Here is an 18130-nt window from a genome sequence, read left to right as displayed (position 1 = left end):
TAGCCTCTGTAAAACGTTACACTGTACAGATAAGGACGATCACCAGCAATTAGCTGTCCAGCTCACTAGCTGCTCAGCAATGTCCTTAGCTCAACGTGTCACTTCTCTCAGGGGATCTTATTTGGATGATGAGTGCCAGCAGCCTGTCAGCACATACCTGTTCTCGGGGCAGTGTTGGTACCCCTGTCACTGTCATGTTTTCACGTACTGCAATCACAGATACAACTCAATGAGTGATGAGACACTGGGACACGTCGTTGCCTCTCCCCGCCACGCAGCGAGCTGTACTAGCCGCCTATTTAGGGTTGAAGGCACGGGCCGGACCCCACTTTCACCGGCCCGCAACAGAGTCAGCGCAGCTCCCCTCACGCCGAGTCCCAGCAGTAATACCGCCGCGCGCGCCCTCGGGCGGGAAGTCAGCCGCGCAAGCCGAGCGCGTGCCCCACTCTCGCCGGGCGCGACGGGGAGAGGCGGGATCCCCCCCGTCTCGCGAGACTCTGTCTCTCGCGAGGCGTCGCGGCGCCGTGGCGGAAGCCGCCGCCGTGTTTACAAGCCACCGGGGCGGGGCGGGGGGAGGAGCGGCGCCGGCAGCCGGGCCGCGCCGGGGCACCGGGAGCGGCGAGGAGGCCGCTTCCGCGCCCATGTGCCCGCAGCCCCCGCCGTCCATGGAAGTGATGGAGGGGCCCCTCAACCTGGTGAGCGCGCGGCCGCGGGGCGGGAGGCGGTGCCGTCAGCGCGTCCCGAGCCTCGGGCGGCAGCGGGCGCGGGGTGACCCCCGCCCTTAGCGCGGACGGCAGAGCGCCCTTCCTGCCGCCAGCAGCACCTGTTCCGTCCCGTGCCGGGCGCAGGGAGGCGGCGGTGGGGCCGCGCGGTGCCGCCCGGTACCGGAGCGGGGACCGCCTCAGGGCCGTGCCGTGAGGAGCGGGGCGGAGGGCGGCCTGGCCGCGAGCCGGGGACGGGGAAGGCTCTGCCCGGGGGGGAGCGTGGAGGTGACGCAGGCCTCACCTGTGCCAGCTCAAAGAGCTGAGACCGCGCGGGCCAGCTCCTGACTAGGTTGTTTTTTCCCTCAAGAGGTGAAGTCCTTTAATATCGTTAAATCGGTAACAACACTGCTAAAAATAAGTCTCTGCGGTGCTTTAACTACAGTGCGTGAAAGCTGCAGCTTCATAGAAGCTAATCGGGTTTTAAACAGCCTGCACTAGGAGCCTGCTGCCACACAGATAAGATCCAGGGTGAAGACCTGTTAATTCTCCAATTAAAAACCTGAGAAGTTGCATATTGACTGTACCTTAGATGCAGTGATGTGCTGAGTGTTTCTGAAGACCGTCCTGCCTTCAGGTGTGGGATGCAGAAGCAGCCGTTCAGGCCTTGCCGTCCTGTGTCAGTTGAGTTTTTCCAGTCCACGCCCCAGCCTGCTGCCAGCCCTGCTGGGTACAAAGTCGGACAAACTTTCAGATAGCGATGGAGGAGGGAAAGCCTATTGCTGTTTGCAGACATTCTAGAAACTTCTTAAAAGTAGATCCAGTGTAAGGAGAACTAACCAAATGTTCTTTAGCAAGTGCCTGTAGGTAGCAACATAGTGGCAGCGCAGATATCACCGCTTAGCAGTGTTTCTTACTGAGGCCGTGCCATAAGGATTGCGAATGACAAGAATATGACTAACGCTTGGCTACAACCCTAACAGATGATCTTTTCACCACAACAGTAGACTGCAATTACCACACCTGTCTAGCACCAGACTAAAAATAAGATCAAGATACTTCTACATAGCGGATGATACAGGAAGATGTTGCTTTATATAGTCCTATACAGAAAGTTAGGAAGTTGCCAGCGTGTACATTCCTACTCCATTGCAGGGAGTGTCCCAAAACACTCACTTTTTCTGAAACTGCTGTACTATGGATGACCTTAGAAAAATACACTGTTTCCAGGCTGTTTCAAGTAACTTAAGTTTTTCCAAGTTCTGTTCACTGTTGCACTCTGCAGATAAATTTCAGATTTGCTGCATTCAGGGAAGGTGCCAATCCTCCAGTAAGAGAATGTTCATTCAAGTTATTAATGCTGTTCCTGATCATGCATTTTACTTGCTTCTCATGAAAATCTCTTACATATATCTAGGTCACATGGACTGGAAAACCACAGTGTTTTCCAGAGTTGCCATTAGGAGGGCAGCAGGGAGAAAGAAAAGCAACAACTCCTAAGCTTCTATGTGGTACTGCATGCACTTATCTGATATAAATGACTCTTTTTTTTTTTTTTTTTTTTTTTTTTTTTTTTTTTTTTTTTTTTTTAAGTACAAGATACTTTCCTTCTTTCAGTGTGCTGGTGATTGCTAATTCTAATGAAATAGCTTTTCCTGTAGTTAAGGCCTTTCGTTAGAACTTGCTCTAGTTCTTGGGTGTTGCTCACATCGCGTTTGCAAGCTTGTTAGTCTTAGTTACTTGAAAGCATAGACACTGTCCTAACTTTTGTGGGGAGGTGAACTGAAAAGAAATCCTTAGTAGTTATGCAGTATCCTAATGTCTGCATTTCTGCCAACATTTAGCACACTCACTGCACTTTAATTTTGTATTGGTGGTGTCCAGTTAAATACTTCATTATTTGCTTAGCCTTCCTAATTACAGGTGGCATATCATATCTCATATTCCGCTGACTTCAGTTGCATTCAGTTTCTATCCCTTGAAATATAAATGTTAAATATTTGGATAAAAGTAGCTGGCCTTTATCAAGGCCTTAAACTAACAAAGTTTTCTTTTTCTTAAGTTTAACTATATTTTGGTTTCCATAAATCTCCGATTTATTTATGTATGTAACTCTCGACAAATATTGCTTTGCTTTCCCAGCTGGTTTCAGCATCTGTGTGGTGTGTTGTTTGTTTGTTTTCTAGTTTAATGGAGTTTTAATAGTTGACCCTCAGATCTGATGACTTCAATGAGAAATGCACCTACCTTTTTAGAGTTTGGCCTTTAGTTCATGTGTTTTTGTTTAAAATTAAGCATGCAACAAAGGCAAAACAACAAATAATTATTCTGAGTCTAAACCCGTCTTTCCTTCTTTAACCTTTTTAGGGCTTGTGCTATAGTACTAACCAGCAATTTGAGTTTTCCACTGAGCTGTCCTCAAGGTGTCTATTGTACCCAGTTTACTTCATTTAGGAATAAGCAACAACTTTTCCAAAATTCTTTACAACCCTCCAACTTGCTGGAGCTTTGGGGAAGCTCTGATACTTCAGCCTTCTTCCTTCTCTCTCTCTGTCTTCTGCCCCCTTCTACTTGAACAGTGTGCTGCATGCTTTGCAGACAAGAAACATCATTGTACTACAAGAGAGTAGGTTAAAGACATGGTTCTTATTATTTTGCTGCTAAGGAAGTTAGATCTTCAGCTCTGCAAATACGGTATTTGGGGTACGCCATGGAACTTAGAACTGCTCTGAGCAAAGACCTGTTCCTGCACCTATAGGCAGCGTGACAGTGGTTATCTAGTCCAGCTGAACACTTGATTCTATACTTAAGAAGCATGTGGGTGACCACAAGAAGTTTGGAAGTAAATATATGAGGCAAGTAGTATCAACCTCAAGAAAAAATTAAAAAAGAAACGTTGCTCACTGCATGCAGTCCGGTACCCAGAACTTTGTAATACCTCTCTACTTTTCTGTAAGGTGCTTTCTAAGGAACCTCTACCTTTTATTCCTACTGCACGATAATAGCATTTCATAAAGCATATAAGATACAATCCTAATTCTGACTAATACTATTTTCTCCACATTTCTTGAAGTGTAAGGGAAGTGTAAAGAGCTGTTTTGACAAAAACTGGAAGGCATGAACTGGCAACTGGTATAAAAATAACACAACAAAGCAAATACTGCAAGAATTGCATATAGTGAACATTTTTAAATGCTAATGCTGTACGGTATTGGTAGCAGTTATTCCAGTGCAAGCCAGTCAACGGTCTACATTAACAAGTGGTTTGTAAGTGAAGTGAGTAGTCTATCCACATGAGGGGAAAATAGCAGTCCAAGTTCACAGTATGTAAGAGCAAGAGAAAAAAGAGAATGCACGTATGAAAGCTTACGAGAGACCGACCATAACATTGCAACCATGCAGGCCAGTGTGTTTGAGATTCAGTGCTACCCTGCACCTCTGTTGTTTTGATTGGAGAAGACAGATAGTGTTCATGTACAGAAATACCCACTGAATCCTGCTTGTGGTTTCCCCAGTTTTTACTCTATTTTCTAAATAAAGCGCATTTTGAAAGCTGCTGTACTTGCTCTTCCAATCTAAAATGAAAAAGAAAAAAAGGTAGATGCACTCAGTTCTGAATTCAGACTAGAGAAAACAAGCTTTTAGGCAAGAATGTCATAGGAATACCTAGTGAAGTTTATTTTTACTGTAGTAATAAAAGCATTGGCTTTCTCTTTAACAACATACATATATGGGAGTATTCTTTCCAGCTAGAAGAAAAATAAGGTTTGCACCAGAGGCAGCAGCATAGCTGAGAAAAATGACTGAAGGTACTGAGGTGATCCATAGGCTATTCAGCTGAACAGCCTCTTTACCATTAACCCCCTTGGAAACCTCAATAGCGTTGTATTCATTCAAATAATTACTACTAAAAGTACAACACCAAGCTCTTCTGTGTAGTATGTATAGCAGCTTACAATAGCTTCCAGTCCAGAAGTAACTAAGCAGTACGTCATTTGCAGGAGCATTATTTCCTTGCTGGTTCTGCACCTTTCTGCTGAGCCACGCTGGCCTTACTGACTGGTGGCCAGCAGGGACAGGGAGGTGATCGTCCCTCTCTACTCGGCTCTTGTGAGGCCCCACCTGGAGTACTGTGTCCAGGTGTGGAGCCCTCAGTACAAGAAAGACATAGAGATCTTGGAAAGGGTCCAGAGGAGGGCAACTAAGATGATCAGGGGGCTGGAGCACCTCCCCTATGAGGACAGGCTGAGGGAGTTGGGCTTGTTCAGCCTGGAGAAGAGAAGGCTGCGGGGCGACCTCATTGCAGCCTATCAATACCTGAAGGGAACCTACACCCAGGAGGGGAGTAAACTCTTCAAAAGGGCTGACAACAGCAGGACTAGGGGAAATGGATCAAAGTTGAAGGAGGAAAGACTTAGGTTGGATGTTAGGGGGAAGTTCTTCACAAGGAGAGTAGTTAGGCCCTGGAACGGGCTGCCCAGGGAGGTTGTGGATGCCCCGTCCTTGGACGTGTTCAAGGCCAGGTTGGACGGGGTCCTGGGCAACCTGATCTGAATGTGGATGTTTGGTGGCCCTGCTAGGCAGGGGGGTTGGAACTACATGATCCTTGAGGTCCCTTCCAACCCAAGTGATTCTGTGATTCTGTGATTCTGTGATTCTGTGGTACGTGCGTATTACAGAGCCGCACGGTGTGGCTCTGTGGAAGCACGCCTAGTAGAGTTTGAAAGACCAAAATGAAGCAGCCTCCTGGAGGCGCAGTGATGCAGCATGCTGAAGCTTTTCTGCACCGCTCATTTGAAATTTTTGCCCCAGAGATAGTCTGTTCACTCCACAACCTCTCTGGGCGCCCCGTTCCTGTGCTGAACCACACTCACAGTAAAGAAGTACTTCCTCTTGTTACTGTGCTGTGAGCTGCCTGTGTTTCAGTTTCTGCCTCATTGCTGCACATCGCAGAGCCTGCATCTAAAGTGCAGGAGTCAAGTTGATATTTATAAACAGTGATGAGATCCCCCTCAGCCTTCTCTCCTCCACACTGAAGAGTCTCAGGTCTCTCAGCCTTTCCTCGTATGGGAGCATTTCGGCATATAAGCATTTAGCTTATAACCTGTTACTGTGACCTGTGTAGTACCATCTGTGGAACTACATACGAGGAGACAAAAAGCACAAGAACTGTAGATACATGAAATGGCTTTGAAAACCAGCTTAAAGCATTTAGTCCATTTAGTATGGACAAAAAGGAAGAGCATGAGGTTAACTTTAGTATGCATTAGGTAAAGAAGATACCGCAACTTCATCAGAGAAAAGATCTGCCTCTATGCCTGCATGGGGTTTTGCAGACTCCACCATTGTGAATCTGAGTTCATTTCATGCCAGATCTCTTAATCACATGTGCATGGAGAGGAATGTTTTACTTTAAATTTGGAATAGGTTGGGAAAACACGTGTAGTCAGTCAGAGCTATTCAGTGAATTAATGTTGGTTGGCAAAATGACAATAACTTGGTTGCATGTCTGCCCTGTATTTAAATTCTGATACTACTGCTGACGATAGCGTTGAACTTCAACATCTTCACAGTTCAGTAAGAAGTGTCTGTTAATATTGAGAATACTTATTTTGCTCTACAGTCACACTAACCTGTAATTTACAGTTGAGTCATTGTTCTGTCAACCTTGCTAAGTACAGGCTTTAAAATGCAAAATTGAACTAGCACGTGGCAAGTGGTATTGGTTGAGCAGCCACAACAGATCCTGCGTTTGTTTGTTTCTCCTTTAGTTGACTGTATCTTTCTTAAAACCACACAGTGAGCATTTTTAAGGGGACTGGCTTCTGTCTATAAAGCTACACATTGCAGTTTCTTTAGGTTTAGTGGCAAATGTTTTGCCCTTGTTTCGTGTAAGTTATATCACAATTCTTAAAAATATATATTTTTGTGTTTATTGTAACTGTAAATAAGCATTTTCTAATTAAAAAAAATCATTAAAATACATCTACATTTAATAGATGGCTGTAATTTATCCTTGGACCCTTCAGGTCAAGTTTCACACTAGTATTCTCTTCATTCCGTTTGTCAGTGCAGATGCAGACACAACCATACAAACATTTCCAACTTCACTCTTTCCAGGTAAAAAATAAGTTTAAAATAGGTCGTGTACGTGTGCCACATACAGCGTGACAGAGCATTTGTGTGTGAAGGAAGCAAACAGGCACCTCCTCGCCCCTCTTTGTGGCCTGCTGCTGTAAAAATCCACATGGAAGGTTCTCTGCATACTCTTGTTCATTACTGAAGTGACACGATCTGCATTTTCTAATTCTTTCTTTCCTCGAAATACAATCTTAGAAAGTAGAGCCCTGTGTCCTTAAGGAAACAAGCTACCAAACAGATTATATTCATAGCATAAAATAGAGGATGTTATCAGCAGATTTTGGTTGCACTTGAAACTTCTATGAACATATATTGCATGTGACTTGTTTTGCAGTCTGCTTTCCTCAGGCTCCCTTATTTTAGCAGCTGGGTTTTTCCTGTCTTTATTTTTGATTATTGTAATCTCTAACTATAATCTCTGATTCATAATCACATTACAACATATCATTTATTAGAGAGTTCCTTAGAATTAAAGAAGAAGGATGCAAGCTTAAGATCTTACACAAGGCTTTGTCTGCTGAAGAACAGAACAAAACGCACACAGGATTATTTTGACTACAGGAGAACTGTTGCAAATAACTGCTCTGGAGAGAGGGTAATGGACTTCCATATGGTTTCAGTTTCTTTTGTGTGAAGGTTGAGAGAGTAGAAATAAGTGTGGCACGGGGGCTATGTGGCTTTGTTTTACATGGCCTGCAGTTGCACCATTATCTAGTTTATATGGGAAAGAAAAATCTAAGTATTAATTTTGGACTACTAAAGAAATCTTTAGACAAAAAAATAATACTAATAAAAAACCTGTATTACTGCACTGGGAGGATTTTGGTTATTCGTTTGATTCTGTTGCTCAGAGATGCCATCTGCAATGGTTTGGGTTAATTGGTTGGAAAATCAAATAGGAGTTATTTATCTGAAATACCAGTACTAACTTACAAATGCAGGGATCATCCCTTAGTATCTCAGCTACAGCTGGAAAGTGAGAAAAGCTGTCTAGCTTACCTTTTGCAGCTCCTCCAGCAGAGTTCAGGCATTGCAGTAAGACACTCACTAATCCCTTAGGAACTAAATGCATTGAAGGAACTTGAGGAAGTTTTTTAGGTTGGTCATCAATCATTCACACCTGCTTCCTTTTATATGAGTCAAGTTGCTACACCTGTCCATTTGCTTACTGGGAATTCCTGCTCCTCTGGCTGGAGAGGGACATCAGGAAGTAGTTGTCTGACTGCTTCACCCCTCCAATTCCATAGGTTCTTAAGAAATTGTAATTATTCTTACACAACATCCTACAGATATTTCTAACACTGCTGCTGGGAGAGGAAAGAAAACTCAGATAAACTTGCTGCAATTTCTCATCAGCTGCTTCTGCAGTCATTACAGCAGCAGTACCAAAATCAAGGCATTCCTGTTTGATTTGTTAGGGACCAACAGAGCAACTTCAGAATTGCAGGTGTAAACACCTTCATGTAACATGAGATTGATTTGGAGATAGACTCAAAACCTTTTTTTTTTTTTCACTTTATGGTATAGGATACATTCTTCCATTGCAAGTTTTATAATGGGATACAGACCACTCTTGAGTTCAGAATAGCTTTGCTAACAGTGGTTGGATGCTGTGTGGCCAAATGTAACTGAGTGCTAAGGGGAAAAGATTAGATGTAGATGCTTACCAATGATAATGGCATATTAAGCATTCAAGTACTTATGTTGCAGATTTTTCACTTGCTTCCAGGAAACAGCTGCACAACTTTCTTCAAACTGCTGGTTTTTGTGTATTCTACAATGAAAATGGGAGAATTTCCTTGATCCTTGCACAATCATCTAATTCAGGAGGTGGAATAAATGTCAAATTTTTCCTTGTCAAGCTGGCAGACAAACGTTCAGAATGAGGAATTTCTTTCCTCCCAGCTAACTGCAAGGCACCTAGCTTTCTCATAGCAGGCTCTGCTGGATCACTGGTTTTACTCAGCTTCTGTTGTTTCCACTGGGAAGTCAGCTGCCCTGCAGCAGAGTGTGATGTCCTGGCATCAGTGAGAAAGGCATTTTGACCTTGCAGTCAAAGAATCCTGACTTTTTGCTAGCATTGCTTTCCAAGCTGTTCATTCATGGCCTGGCCCAACTTCCTTACACTCCCTTGAACTTCACTGGGAATTAACTGGGAATGGAAATAATTTCATTGCTCCATGAAAGAACAGCTGACTGTCCTCAGATGTTCTGCATGTTCAGATGTGAGTTGAATAAGACCATCCCCCAGTAGTTTAAAATGTATGAAAATAACCTTTGACAACAGTCAGTTTCAAATTCTAATATGTAGAAACTAACAGATGGAACTAGTCCCCTTGCTTATTGAGTTGCTTTCTTAGATCTCTAGTCTCTAGCTGCCTTGTTTTTTAGACTTGCCTATGTAGTTTGCAGAAGAAGCTGCATCAATTCTAATTTATCGAATAAATTGTTTTGCAAAGATGTAGCTCAGGTGTTTTTGTGTGCATGACATAGCTAATTTGTAACTGAAAGACCTACCCTGAGTAATGAGGAATTGACTCAATTTGAACTGATACTTGCTTGTTTCCCATGGGAAATAAGCTTCTTGTCTTGGCACTTGTCATTTGGAGGAGTCCATAGAAAAAGGCCGTAAAATAGATGATTTTCCAATAGAAAAACACTTTGCTGAGATTATTTAACCTCAGGGCAGAAGAAATAGGGACTGCTGACACAGTGCTGTGAGGACTGAATGAAAATGAGGAATATCACTAGTATTTGTTGTGAAGAATCAAGGTTTTGGTGTTGGTTTGTTTTGATACATACTATATTAGCATATAAAATCAGCTTTTAGAAAGCAGAATGTCTAAATGTGATTAAATAGCTCCTAGAAATGGTTTAAGAGCAGATATTTCCAAAAAGGATGTTTTCTGTACACACTGTTGTCTTCCATGGTTTCAGAGCTGCTAAAATCCTAGTAGAAAATAGAATTTACTGTAACAACATAGAGGTTAAATTGATTTGAAGGAATAAGGTGGAATAATTCATCTGCATTTGAGAACCTTTCTTTTAAAAATGGATATTAGTATCATGTTAGTCTTGATAGAATCACATGGCTGTCTTGTATGGATTATCTTACTTTTGATGCTTCTACCAAGATGTCAGAATCAATGTTCCTAATATCTTAAGGTATGGACAAATGCTTCCATTTTGATAGTGCTCTTGGAACAAGCTTCAAGGGAGTCAGCGACTTACACTCAAAAACGTCTGGAGTCTGATACACTGTGTCTAATTGGGAGGGAATAGAGAATTTGCATTGGTCAGAGATGAAACTGCAGAGGCGGATGGCAGACTTCAGCTCCGTTGTCCCTACAGGTTCCTTCTGTTTGGATTTGGAAAAGGCTTTCTTGAGAAACTGAAATCTTTAAGGACACAAATAAACAGGTGAAGACTTCAGTTCCTTGAGTTGCTTTCTGTTGTTTCACAAAGCCAGTGAAACTGTGAAAACAAAGCTGCTTCTTGTCTGCTTATTTCAAATTCAGCATGTAGTAAAGCAGTCATGAATCCTGTGCATTACTGACAGTCTTACTGCTTTGGTGGTCACAGCCAATCATATGAGATAACTTGTCTTGGAGACAGAGCCATAAAATTCGTATCTTGTAGTAATGACAAAAAGATTTGCTTTCATGAATGCTGCAGTGCTGTTTACGTCATACTCTTTCTCAATAAGCGTATGCAAATACTTGCAGCAATTGCTTGCTTTCAGCAACATCTTCAGCCTACCCTTGTGGTTTGCAGTAGTAGCTTACAGACGCTGGTACAGACTTAACTGCTGTACAGCAAGGAAGTGACTTTGATACCTTTAATTGTGGCTGTGCTGATTCCATTAATTTATGTTCAATAGAAGCGAAAATTCCAAGGTCTTCTCCACTTTCTTTAACAAAGAGGCAAAGCAGAAACTGCCCAACCATTTCATTTCCTGGCATTTTTCAAGTATCTTACATTCTTCTGGGTAAAATGGTCCTAAATACTTTCCATCATCAGGTAACTTTGGTGATCTTTTTACACAGCTGCATTGAATGCCTTCCTATGATGAAGAAGATGAACTTTCAGAAGAGAGCTTCAAACAAATTTTACACATACACACCATCTTTGCTGCTTTAACAAACTTCAGTTCATACCTGTGCAGTGCAGACTCTTGTGACATAATATTAAAAAATAAACTAAATTACAGACCTCAGAAAGGACTGGGAGGTTTGTGCCTAAAAGCCTGGGAACTGGAATTAGTGGAAGATTCTCTTAAAACATACAGAACTATTTGTTGGTTAACCCTCATTGATGTAACACTCTTTTTAATTTTAAGGCTCACCAGCAGAGCAGAAAAGCAGACCGCTTGTTGGCAGCAGGGAAATATGAAGAAGCAATTTCTTGTCACAGAAAAGCTGCTGGTGAGTAGGTATTCATCACATTCCAGTTTTTAAAATCAGTTTGTGTATCTACATGTTTCATGGGACTAATTATCTAGTTACTTATAAGATATATTTTTATTCTTCAAGTGTGAATTGTTTTTTGTTCAGACCAGATCACAGACCTTTTAGAAACTTTAACATGGGCAGCCGAAGTCACAAATTCCCACAGTTGAGGTTGTTGGGGGTGTTTATTACTGTTAAGGCAGTTCTTGATTCAAGACAAAGGCAACTCTTTGTGTCATGTACAAATTACAGCTGGGATCCCGCTTCAAGCTGGTTTTGCTTTGCACTTCCTTTTCAGTTCTTTCATGGCTGAAGTAGTATGCTCTCTGTTGATAAAGCAAATACACAAACTTTTGTACAAGTTTATTTACTTCTTATTCCTCGTGTTTGAGTCAAGACAACTGAAAACAAGTGGTGAGCTCAGCTTCCCTAGAACTCGAGGACAGCAGAGTGCATCACAAACTTGGTGCTGTGACTGGCAGTTTCTCCTAAGTGATTCTTTGTTCCTTTACCTGTCCATTTAACCAGTCATGCTTAATTATTTGTGTTGCAGTCCATCAGCTGTCTGACAGTTCGGCAACTGCTTGGCAGAAGAAGAAAGAGGAGGTCTTAGTTGGTGTAATGAGTAGGACATTTACAGTGACAGGGCTCGTGTGCAGAAAAGAAGTGGCTTCTCCAAACATCGTAACCTAGATACAAGGCATTCTCCCTTTCTACTCATAAATACTAGGAAACCTCACAGAATGAAAAACCTGTTATTTGTGAATACCAAGAGCAGCAAGGGATAGCATGTCCCCTGATATGCAGACTTTTCTTTCTGGTTTCCCTCGCTTCATATTATCAAGGCAAAACCCAACGTATTGAATGTTACTTGCTTTTCTTCAGTTGATGATTCTGTATCGTTATCTTACAGCCTGAATTTGGTTAAGAATTTCTTACATTTTGTCATTTTTAACTAGCAACCAAAGGTTGAAGTCTGAAGTGCTCCTCTGACACTAAACCAGCACATTTTCTGATTGGAGGGGAAGTTAATGAAAAAAGTGGACTGTACAGACTGTACACTTTCATCAAGAATATAACTAAAGCATGACTTAATAACACAGGTGTATCAAGGAAGAGAGTATTTTACTTACTACATTTGTGTTAAATAGCATGGATATTAATAGTCCAGTTCTTCTTAGCCATGTTTCTTCTCTTCGTGGAAAAAGTTCTTTTTTGGGAACTTTCTGGAAAGGTCTGCCATGATAGTAAGCTCTGGTCCTTGAGACAAATACAAATTGTCTCAAGCTGAGCAACCACGATGCCATGACAAGGGTGTAGAATGTATTACATGATCTTAATGGACTTTTGGACTTTGGAGAAACAGTGGATGTTTCCAGCCACTGTAATTTGGTAAATACTTCACCTTTTGACTGTTTCTTTGATGTAAGTGTTCAGAATATGGAAAGTCTGAAGCATTTTCTTAGCTTTTGAAGAAACGTACAGACTCTATAACCTTGCCCTAAACATTCATTAATTTTCTCTCCCACAGCATACCTTACAGAAGCTATGAAGCTGACCCAGTCAGAGCAGGTGAGAGCCACATGCTGCAGATGCCAGAACTCTATGTATGTGTGTCTTATATTGTGCCCTGATGATCATAGCCCTGCTGTAATCTGCATTGTTTTCTGAGACCCACAGCAACTACACTGGGAATTCTAAAAGTGCAGAGATGCTTGTCTTTCCTGAGAGTTTTTGCAAGCTGAAGTGAGGCAGGGGACAAGAGAACTAGTAACACATACTTTCATGGGTTTCCCCAGCAATGTTTTCTAGTCTGCAGGGTGTATTCAAGGCAGGTGATACAACTAGTTTCATGGTTGACTTTTGCTGTGAGGCACTTAGGCTGTTTTCCTTAGATACAAGTAGCAGCTCATCTATGACATGCCAAATGAATCTCTACTTCCTTGGTGTTTTGTTGCAGATCAGTTGGACTCCCTGTGCATCTGCTCAGGAGTATCAACAGCCTGGCTAGTGATTTGCCCAAAAAAAAAGTACTAAACATTAACTCCTTAACAATACCACCCACTATATTTGGGTGACATATCTGAAACTGTTGCATTGTAACAGTGGAGAGCATTTTTTGTTGGATTTAGTATCTGAATAACAAAGGCTCCTCCTCTCCCTGGGGCATGCCATGATGCTGTTTATGTAAATGTTTACATGCTTGTAACTTTACTAGAGTGAATATTCAGGTGGATTAAGGATCACCAATTAAACTGTTTAATCTTGTTCTTACTCAGGCTCAGCTATCACTGGAATTACAAAGGGATAGTCACATGAAACAGTTACTGCTCATCCAGGAGAGGTGGAAAAGGGCAAAGAGAGAGGAAAAAATGAAAGCTCAACAGAATGTGGACAGAGAATTAGCTGCACATCTTCAGACTTCTTTTAAGCCATCAGCTGAAGAATCTGATGAACAAAATGTGTTGATTCCCGTGACTCAGAAATACAGCCCTTCCACAGAGAAGCATCTACAAGATATTCAGGGTGTCTTTGACAGGGACCCGGATACACTGTTATTTCTGCTTCAGAAAAAAAATGAGCCAGTGGAAGCGTGTATTGGGAGTAAAGCTCCAAAAGATGACAAAACAATCATAGAAGAGCAGGCAACCAAAATTGCAGATTTGAAGCGGCATGTGGAATTTCTGGTAGCTGAAAATGAGAGATTGAGGAGGGAGAATAAGCAATTAAAAGCAGAAAGAGCTAGACTCCAAAAATCTCCAGTAGAGAAAGAGTTGGATGTAGATGCTGACTTTGTAGAGAAGTCAGAGTTGTGGGGTCTGCAGCAACACTCAGAAACTGCTTCTTCAGCTCCATCTTGGCAGGAGTTTGCAACAACTGCTGGGAAGGCAAAGGACATTCCAATACCCAACCTTCCCCCCCTGGACATCCCATCCCCTGAACTCCCTCTGCTGGAACTCTCTGAAGATATACTAAAAGGACTGATGAATAGTTAAAAAACAGGAAAAAAAAGTGCTCTATGTAGTTACCTGAACCAAGAAAAGGGAAAACCACCAGGACAATGATGGCCTGAGGGCAGAAACATCTTACACAATCCTACTGTTGGAGAAAAGGCATTAAAGCAACTTTGTTACTGTGAAATACACATCATATCTAATCTACTTCATAAAATCGGAAGGTACCGTAACTGGTATACTATGGCAAGCTCTTTAGTCTTTCTCCCAATGTTTCAAACCAAATGACTGCCTGGAGAATGTTTCATGTAACAGAATCCTTCAGGGGTTTAAAGTATACTATATGTAATAGTTATCTATATTGCCATAAATGATGGTGCAGAATCTAACTGTTATGGTTGCCAGTTGGCTGCCACTTCATATTGAAAAATGCTTTCTAGCATGAATTTAAACTGTGCATTTCATTATGCATAACTTTGTTAATTCAGATACAGTGCAATTTATACACCTCCTAGATGGATTTATGTGCCACACTCTGTGCTCCTGACCGAGTTAACCTCAAGTCAGGAGAGACTGAAATTTCCATTCTATGAAGGAACCAACTTATTACTTCTGTTGATAAGTTTTGGGGGGTTATCTGTTTACATAACTAATCAGGGTGCATCAAATCTAGCTATTGGTTTCTGTATAAAGTGACATTGTCAAAAAAAAGAAATCTATACTTAAGGAAAAATACCCTTTTTGTTTTTGGTGATGCGTGAATGGAAGTAATTCAAGCTGGCAGTATTTGATTGAAAAAGAAATTGTTTACAGCTTAATCTGATCCAAAAAGGACATGAAAATAAAAACCAAGGTGTTCTGACACCAAGCATGTGTTAATCTGTGCAGATGTTGGGGGGTATAAAAACAAATTTATACTAATGATGTTAGTACACAATGTACACCTGAAGTTCTGTGTTCATCCATCAGCAGATACTGGAAAGCTGGGATGAACTCAGAGTGCCGTGCTGGTACATAATGTGACTTGGCTAACAGCTTGCTTCTAACACCAGCAGATAGGGGAAAGCTCAGAGAAAGCAGTACTGTGTATCTGCACAGAGCCAGGCTGCTGGGAGCAGAATAAATGATGCTGTGAGGGCTGTGCAGAGCATGTGGCAGCTGGTGTCCGAGGTGGGCATTGGCTGCCCACAGCATCAGCCAGCCCTGGCCAGCACTGGTTATGCCCTGGGTCCAGGCTTCCTGCAGGAAGGAGGTGAGGGAGCCATGGGTTGGGGAGGCATTAGTTAACTTTAGCTGTTACTGATTAATAAGAAGATTGAGCATTGCAAGCCAATTCGTTTTAAGTTCTTCTTGTTACAGTGTGAGCTTGCTTTCTGAGCCTGCTTTTGTTTTTCCAGAACACGTGTGAAGTACAGCAAGGGCACCTTATGCTGTGCAGTTCTCCCCATGTCTCTGTGTACCTGGGCTGTTGCGTTGCTTGCTTGAAAGGACGTAGGGACTTCAGGCTAGGAAAAGCTAGAGAAGAAAGGTAAGAAGTCCCTTGTACTGAATTGCAGCAGGCAGTTCATCTTCCTGCGGGGAAAAAAGTTACTCTGGTATTGCAAGAGTTGCAGCGCACAATCCTGAAGAGCAGTGGTGATGAGGTAACCTGTTCTGGCCAGTCCCCAGCCTGGTGCTCTCGAAGAAGGGCAGGTGATGATTTCTGCTGTCACCTGCTGCCTGCCCAGCTGCTAAGGTTGTCAAGCAGTATAGTGCACTGATTTTGTTAATGTAAAGCGAAGAAAATGGTATATGTTCACAGGGAGGAAATATGTTATTTAGGCAAGCACCCATCTCATGGCACTGCCAGGGCTGTTCGCTATAGACAAACATCTCAGCTGCCTGCAGACAGCAGGGATAGGAGAGTAGGAAGCAATTTGCAGCCTGGTTGCCCCTGCTGAAGGATCAGGATTCTACAGAGGGGCAGGGTCACAGCATGCTCTGCCTTCTGGTGTTATAATGTGGCCACTTGTCCCTTCTTGTTGCTGCATAAGCAGAACAGCAGATCTGAAGGAAGCTGCTGCTTTGTAGGAAAACATCCAAGAAGGAGCAATCTCCACTTCCAAAAGTTGCAGCATGTTGCTAACACTTTTCTTCCTTCTGCAGTTCAACTGTTTGTTTATTTCTGCTGTGTGCCACCCACTGAACACAAGAATGCTGATGAAATCAAACTTAGGGCATCGTGGTTTAACACTGACAGTTTTCTATTCCCATGAGTGGTGCAGTACGAAGACTGGATGTCACATTCTCTGTGATAGGACAGGCCTTCCAGCAGTGTGAACACAGCTGGCATTACATGGCCCATGGGGAAAACTGCTTCTTGTGCAGTGCACGGCCTGTCCTGAACATGGTGCAGATGATAGCTCTGAGGTCGCAGCATGGCTTGGCACCCAACTTGTGTGCTCCTGCTGGAAGGAGAGCCCAAGCCTCCGCCCTGCCTTCCCTGCAAAGAGCCAGGGTGGGAGCAGATGGAGCCTTCCCTTCTGACAGCATGAGACATTTGTGAGAACATCTCACAGCCGACTTCTCTCTGTAAAAGTGCTTTATGTTCCAGGCAGAAAGCCGAGTGAGTGGAATAAGACCAAATATTGTGGTTTTGCTAAGTAAGGGACTGTTCAGTCTGTACTCAGTACATGAGCGGTCATGTGGTGTATTTAAACAATGACAGATGTTGTATAAGGAATACTATGAGAGAGCAAGTTTGATAGGTGCACGGTGGTCGATCTAAGGAAATTCTCGAGCTCTGTCTGCAGCCAGCTCGCGCCCCAGCCGTTGAGAACTGCTTTAAGTAACCATTGCTTTTCAGTTTGCTCGCATTCCAGCGTCGTGAAACGACCAGAAGCGCTCGGGGCGTTCCCTCCCCGCAGCAGCAGCTCAACCTGTGCTCCCCAGCCCGAGAGGGCCGTTCTGTCCCCCCTGCCCTGCCGCTCCTGGGGCGGCTGCGGCGTTCCGGTGCCCTCTGCTGGGCGCCCGCTGCCGCGCGGCTCCAACCGGAACACCCGCCCCACTCGTCCCCGGCTGTCGCCGCGGCAGCGGGCTTCTCCCCGGGCTTGTGCAGGATAACGAGTACAGCATTCACATACGGTAAGTGAAGTAAACTGCATGAATTACGGCAGCAGCAACACCGTGTGAGGTTACAAACGGTCATAAAGCGAGTAACCAAAGCCTTGCACAGCCGGTGGAAAGGTTCCCTTGGGCCTTAAACTGGATCAGTATTGTTTTATAGGATGAAACAAAACCCTGTGGTCCATTATGTCAAAGTGTCTCACCAAGAACCAATTTTAAGCATGTGTCCAGACACCGACTGCTATTCATAGCCTTCATTTACCGCAGAAACCACTCTGTTTTGGAGCACAGAAGTGTTATCCCTGCTGAACGCAGCCAACATACGCACTGCAGAACATGCAATTACCCAGACCTTGACTACACCCCACAAAGAGGAAACCAAGGAACAGCAGCTGGGAGGCAACGTGGAGCCTCCTGGGAGTTAAATCTCCAGACCGCAGATTTAAGCGGTACTTAAAATGACAGCTAAACCCAAAATGTAGCAGCATGGGTTTTACATTTTGGTCTTACATAACAGGAAAGTTGGATGTAGTGACCTCTTCCTCTGAGAGCATTTCTGTTATCAGGACATCTCTGGTCCTAAAATCCTTTGTCCTCATGTCAGCAGCAGCTCGTTGGCCATGCACAGCTCCCAGCACCAGAGACTGCTGTGATAGACCTGATCCTGAGCTGAGCTTTGCAGAGAGGTGATGGCAGCTGGGCAGAGACAGCATCTCTCTGATACAGCTTGAAATAACTCCAGATTTATCTCATGTCTATCCTCCCTGTTTTAAGAGAACAT

At 43.3% G+C, this 18130-nt stretch overlaps 1 protein-coding gene across 1 annotated transcript; it reads left to right on the top strand.

The window, feature by feature from the left end:
- The first annotated feature begins 553 nt into the window (after positions 1-553).
- NRBF2 (nuclear receptor binding factor 2) lies at positions 554-14959 on the top strand. Its single transcript, XM_052677260.1, has 4 exons — positions 554-695; positions 11182-11266; positions 12822-12862; positions 13570-14959. Exons 1-4 carry the CDS (start codon positions 642-644, stop codon positions 14284-14286), a joined length of 897 nt encoding a protein of 298 aa, XP_052533220.1. The 5' UTR covers positions 554-641; the 3' UTR covers positions 14287-14959.
- Positions 14960-18130: the final 3171 nt, after the last annotated feature.

Source organism: Tympanuchus pallidicinctus, unplaced genomic scaffold (assembly GCF_026119805.1).
Source record: "Tympanuchus pallidicinctus isolate F22 unplaced genomic scaffold, pur_lepc_1.0 scaffold16, whole genome shotgun sequence".
NCBI lineage: Eukaryota > Metazoa > Chordata > Aves > Galliformes > Phasianidae > Tympanuchus > Tympanuchus pallidicinctus.
Note: the sequence above shows the minus strand (reverse complement) of the source record. Positions and strands in the feature narration are given on the sequence as shown.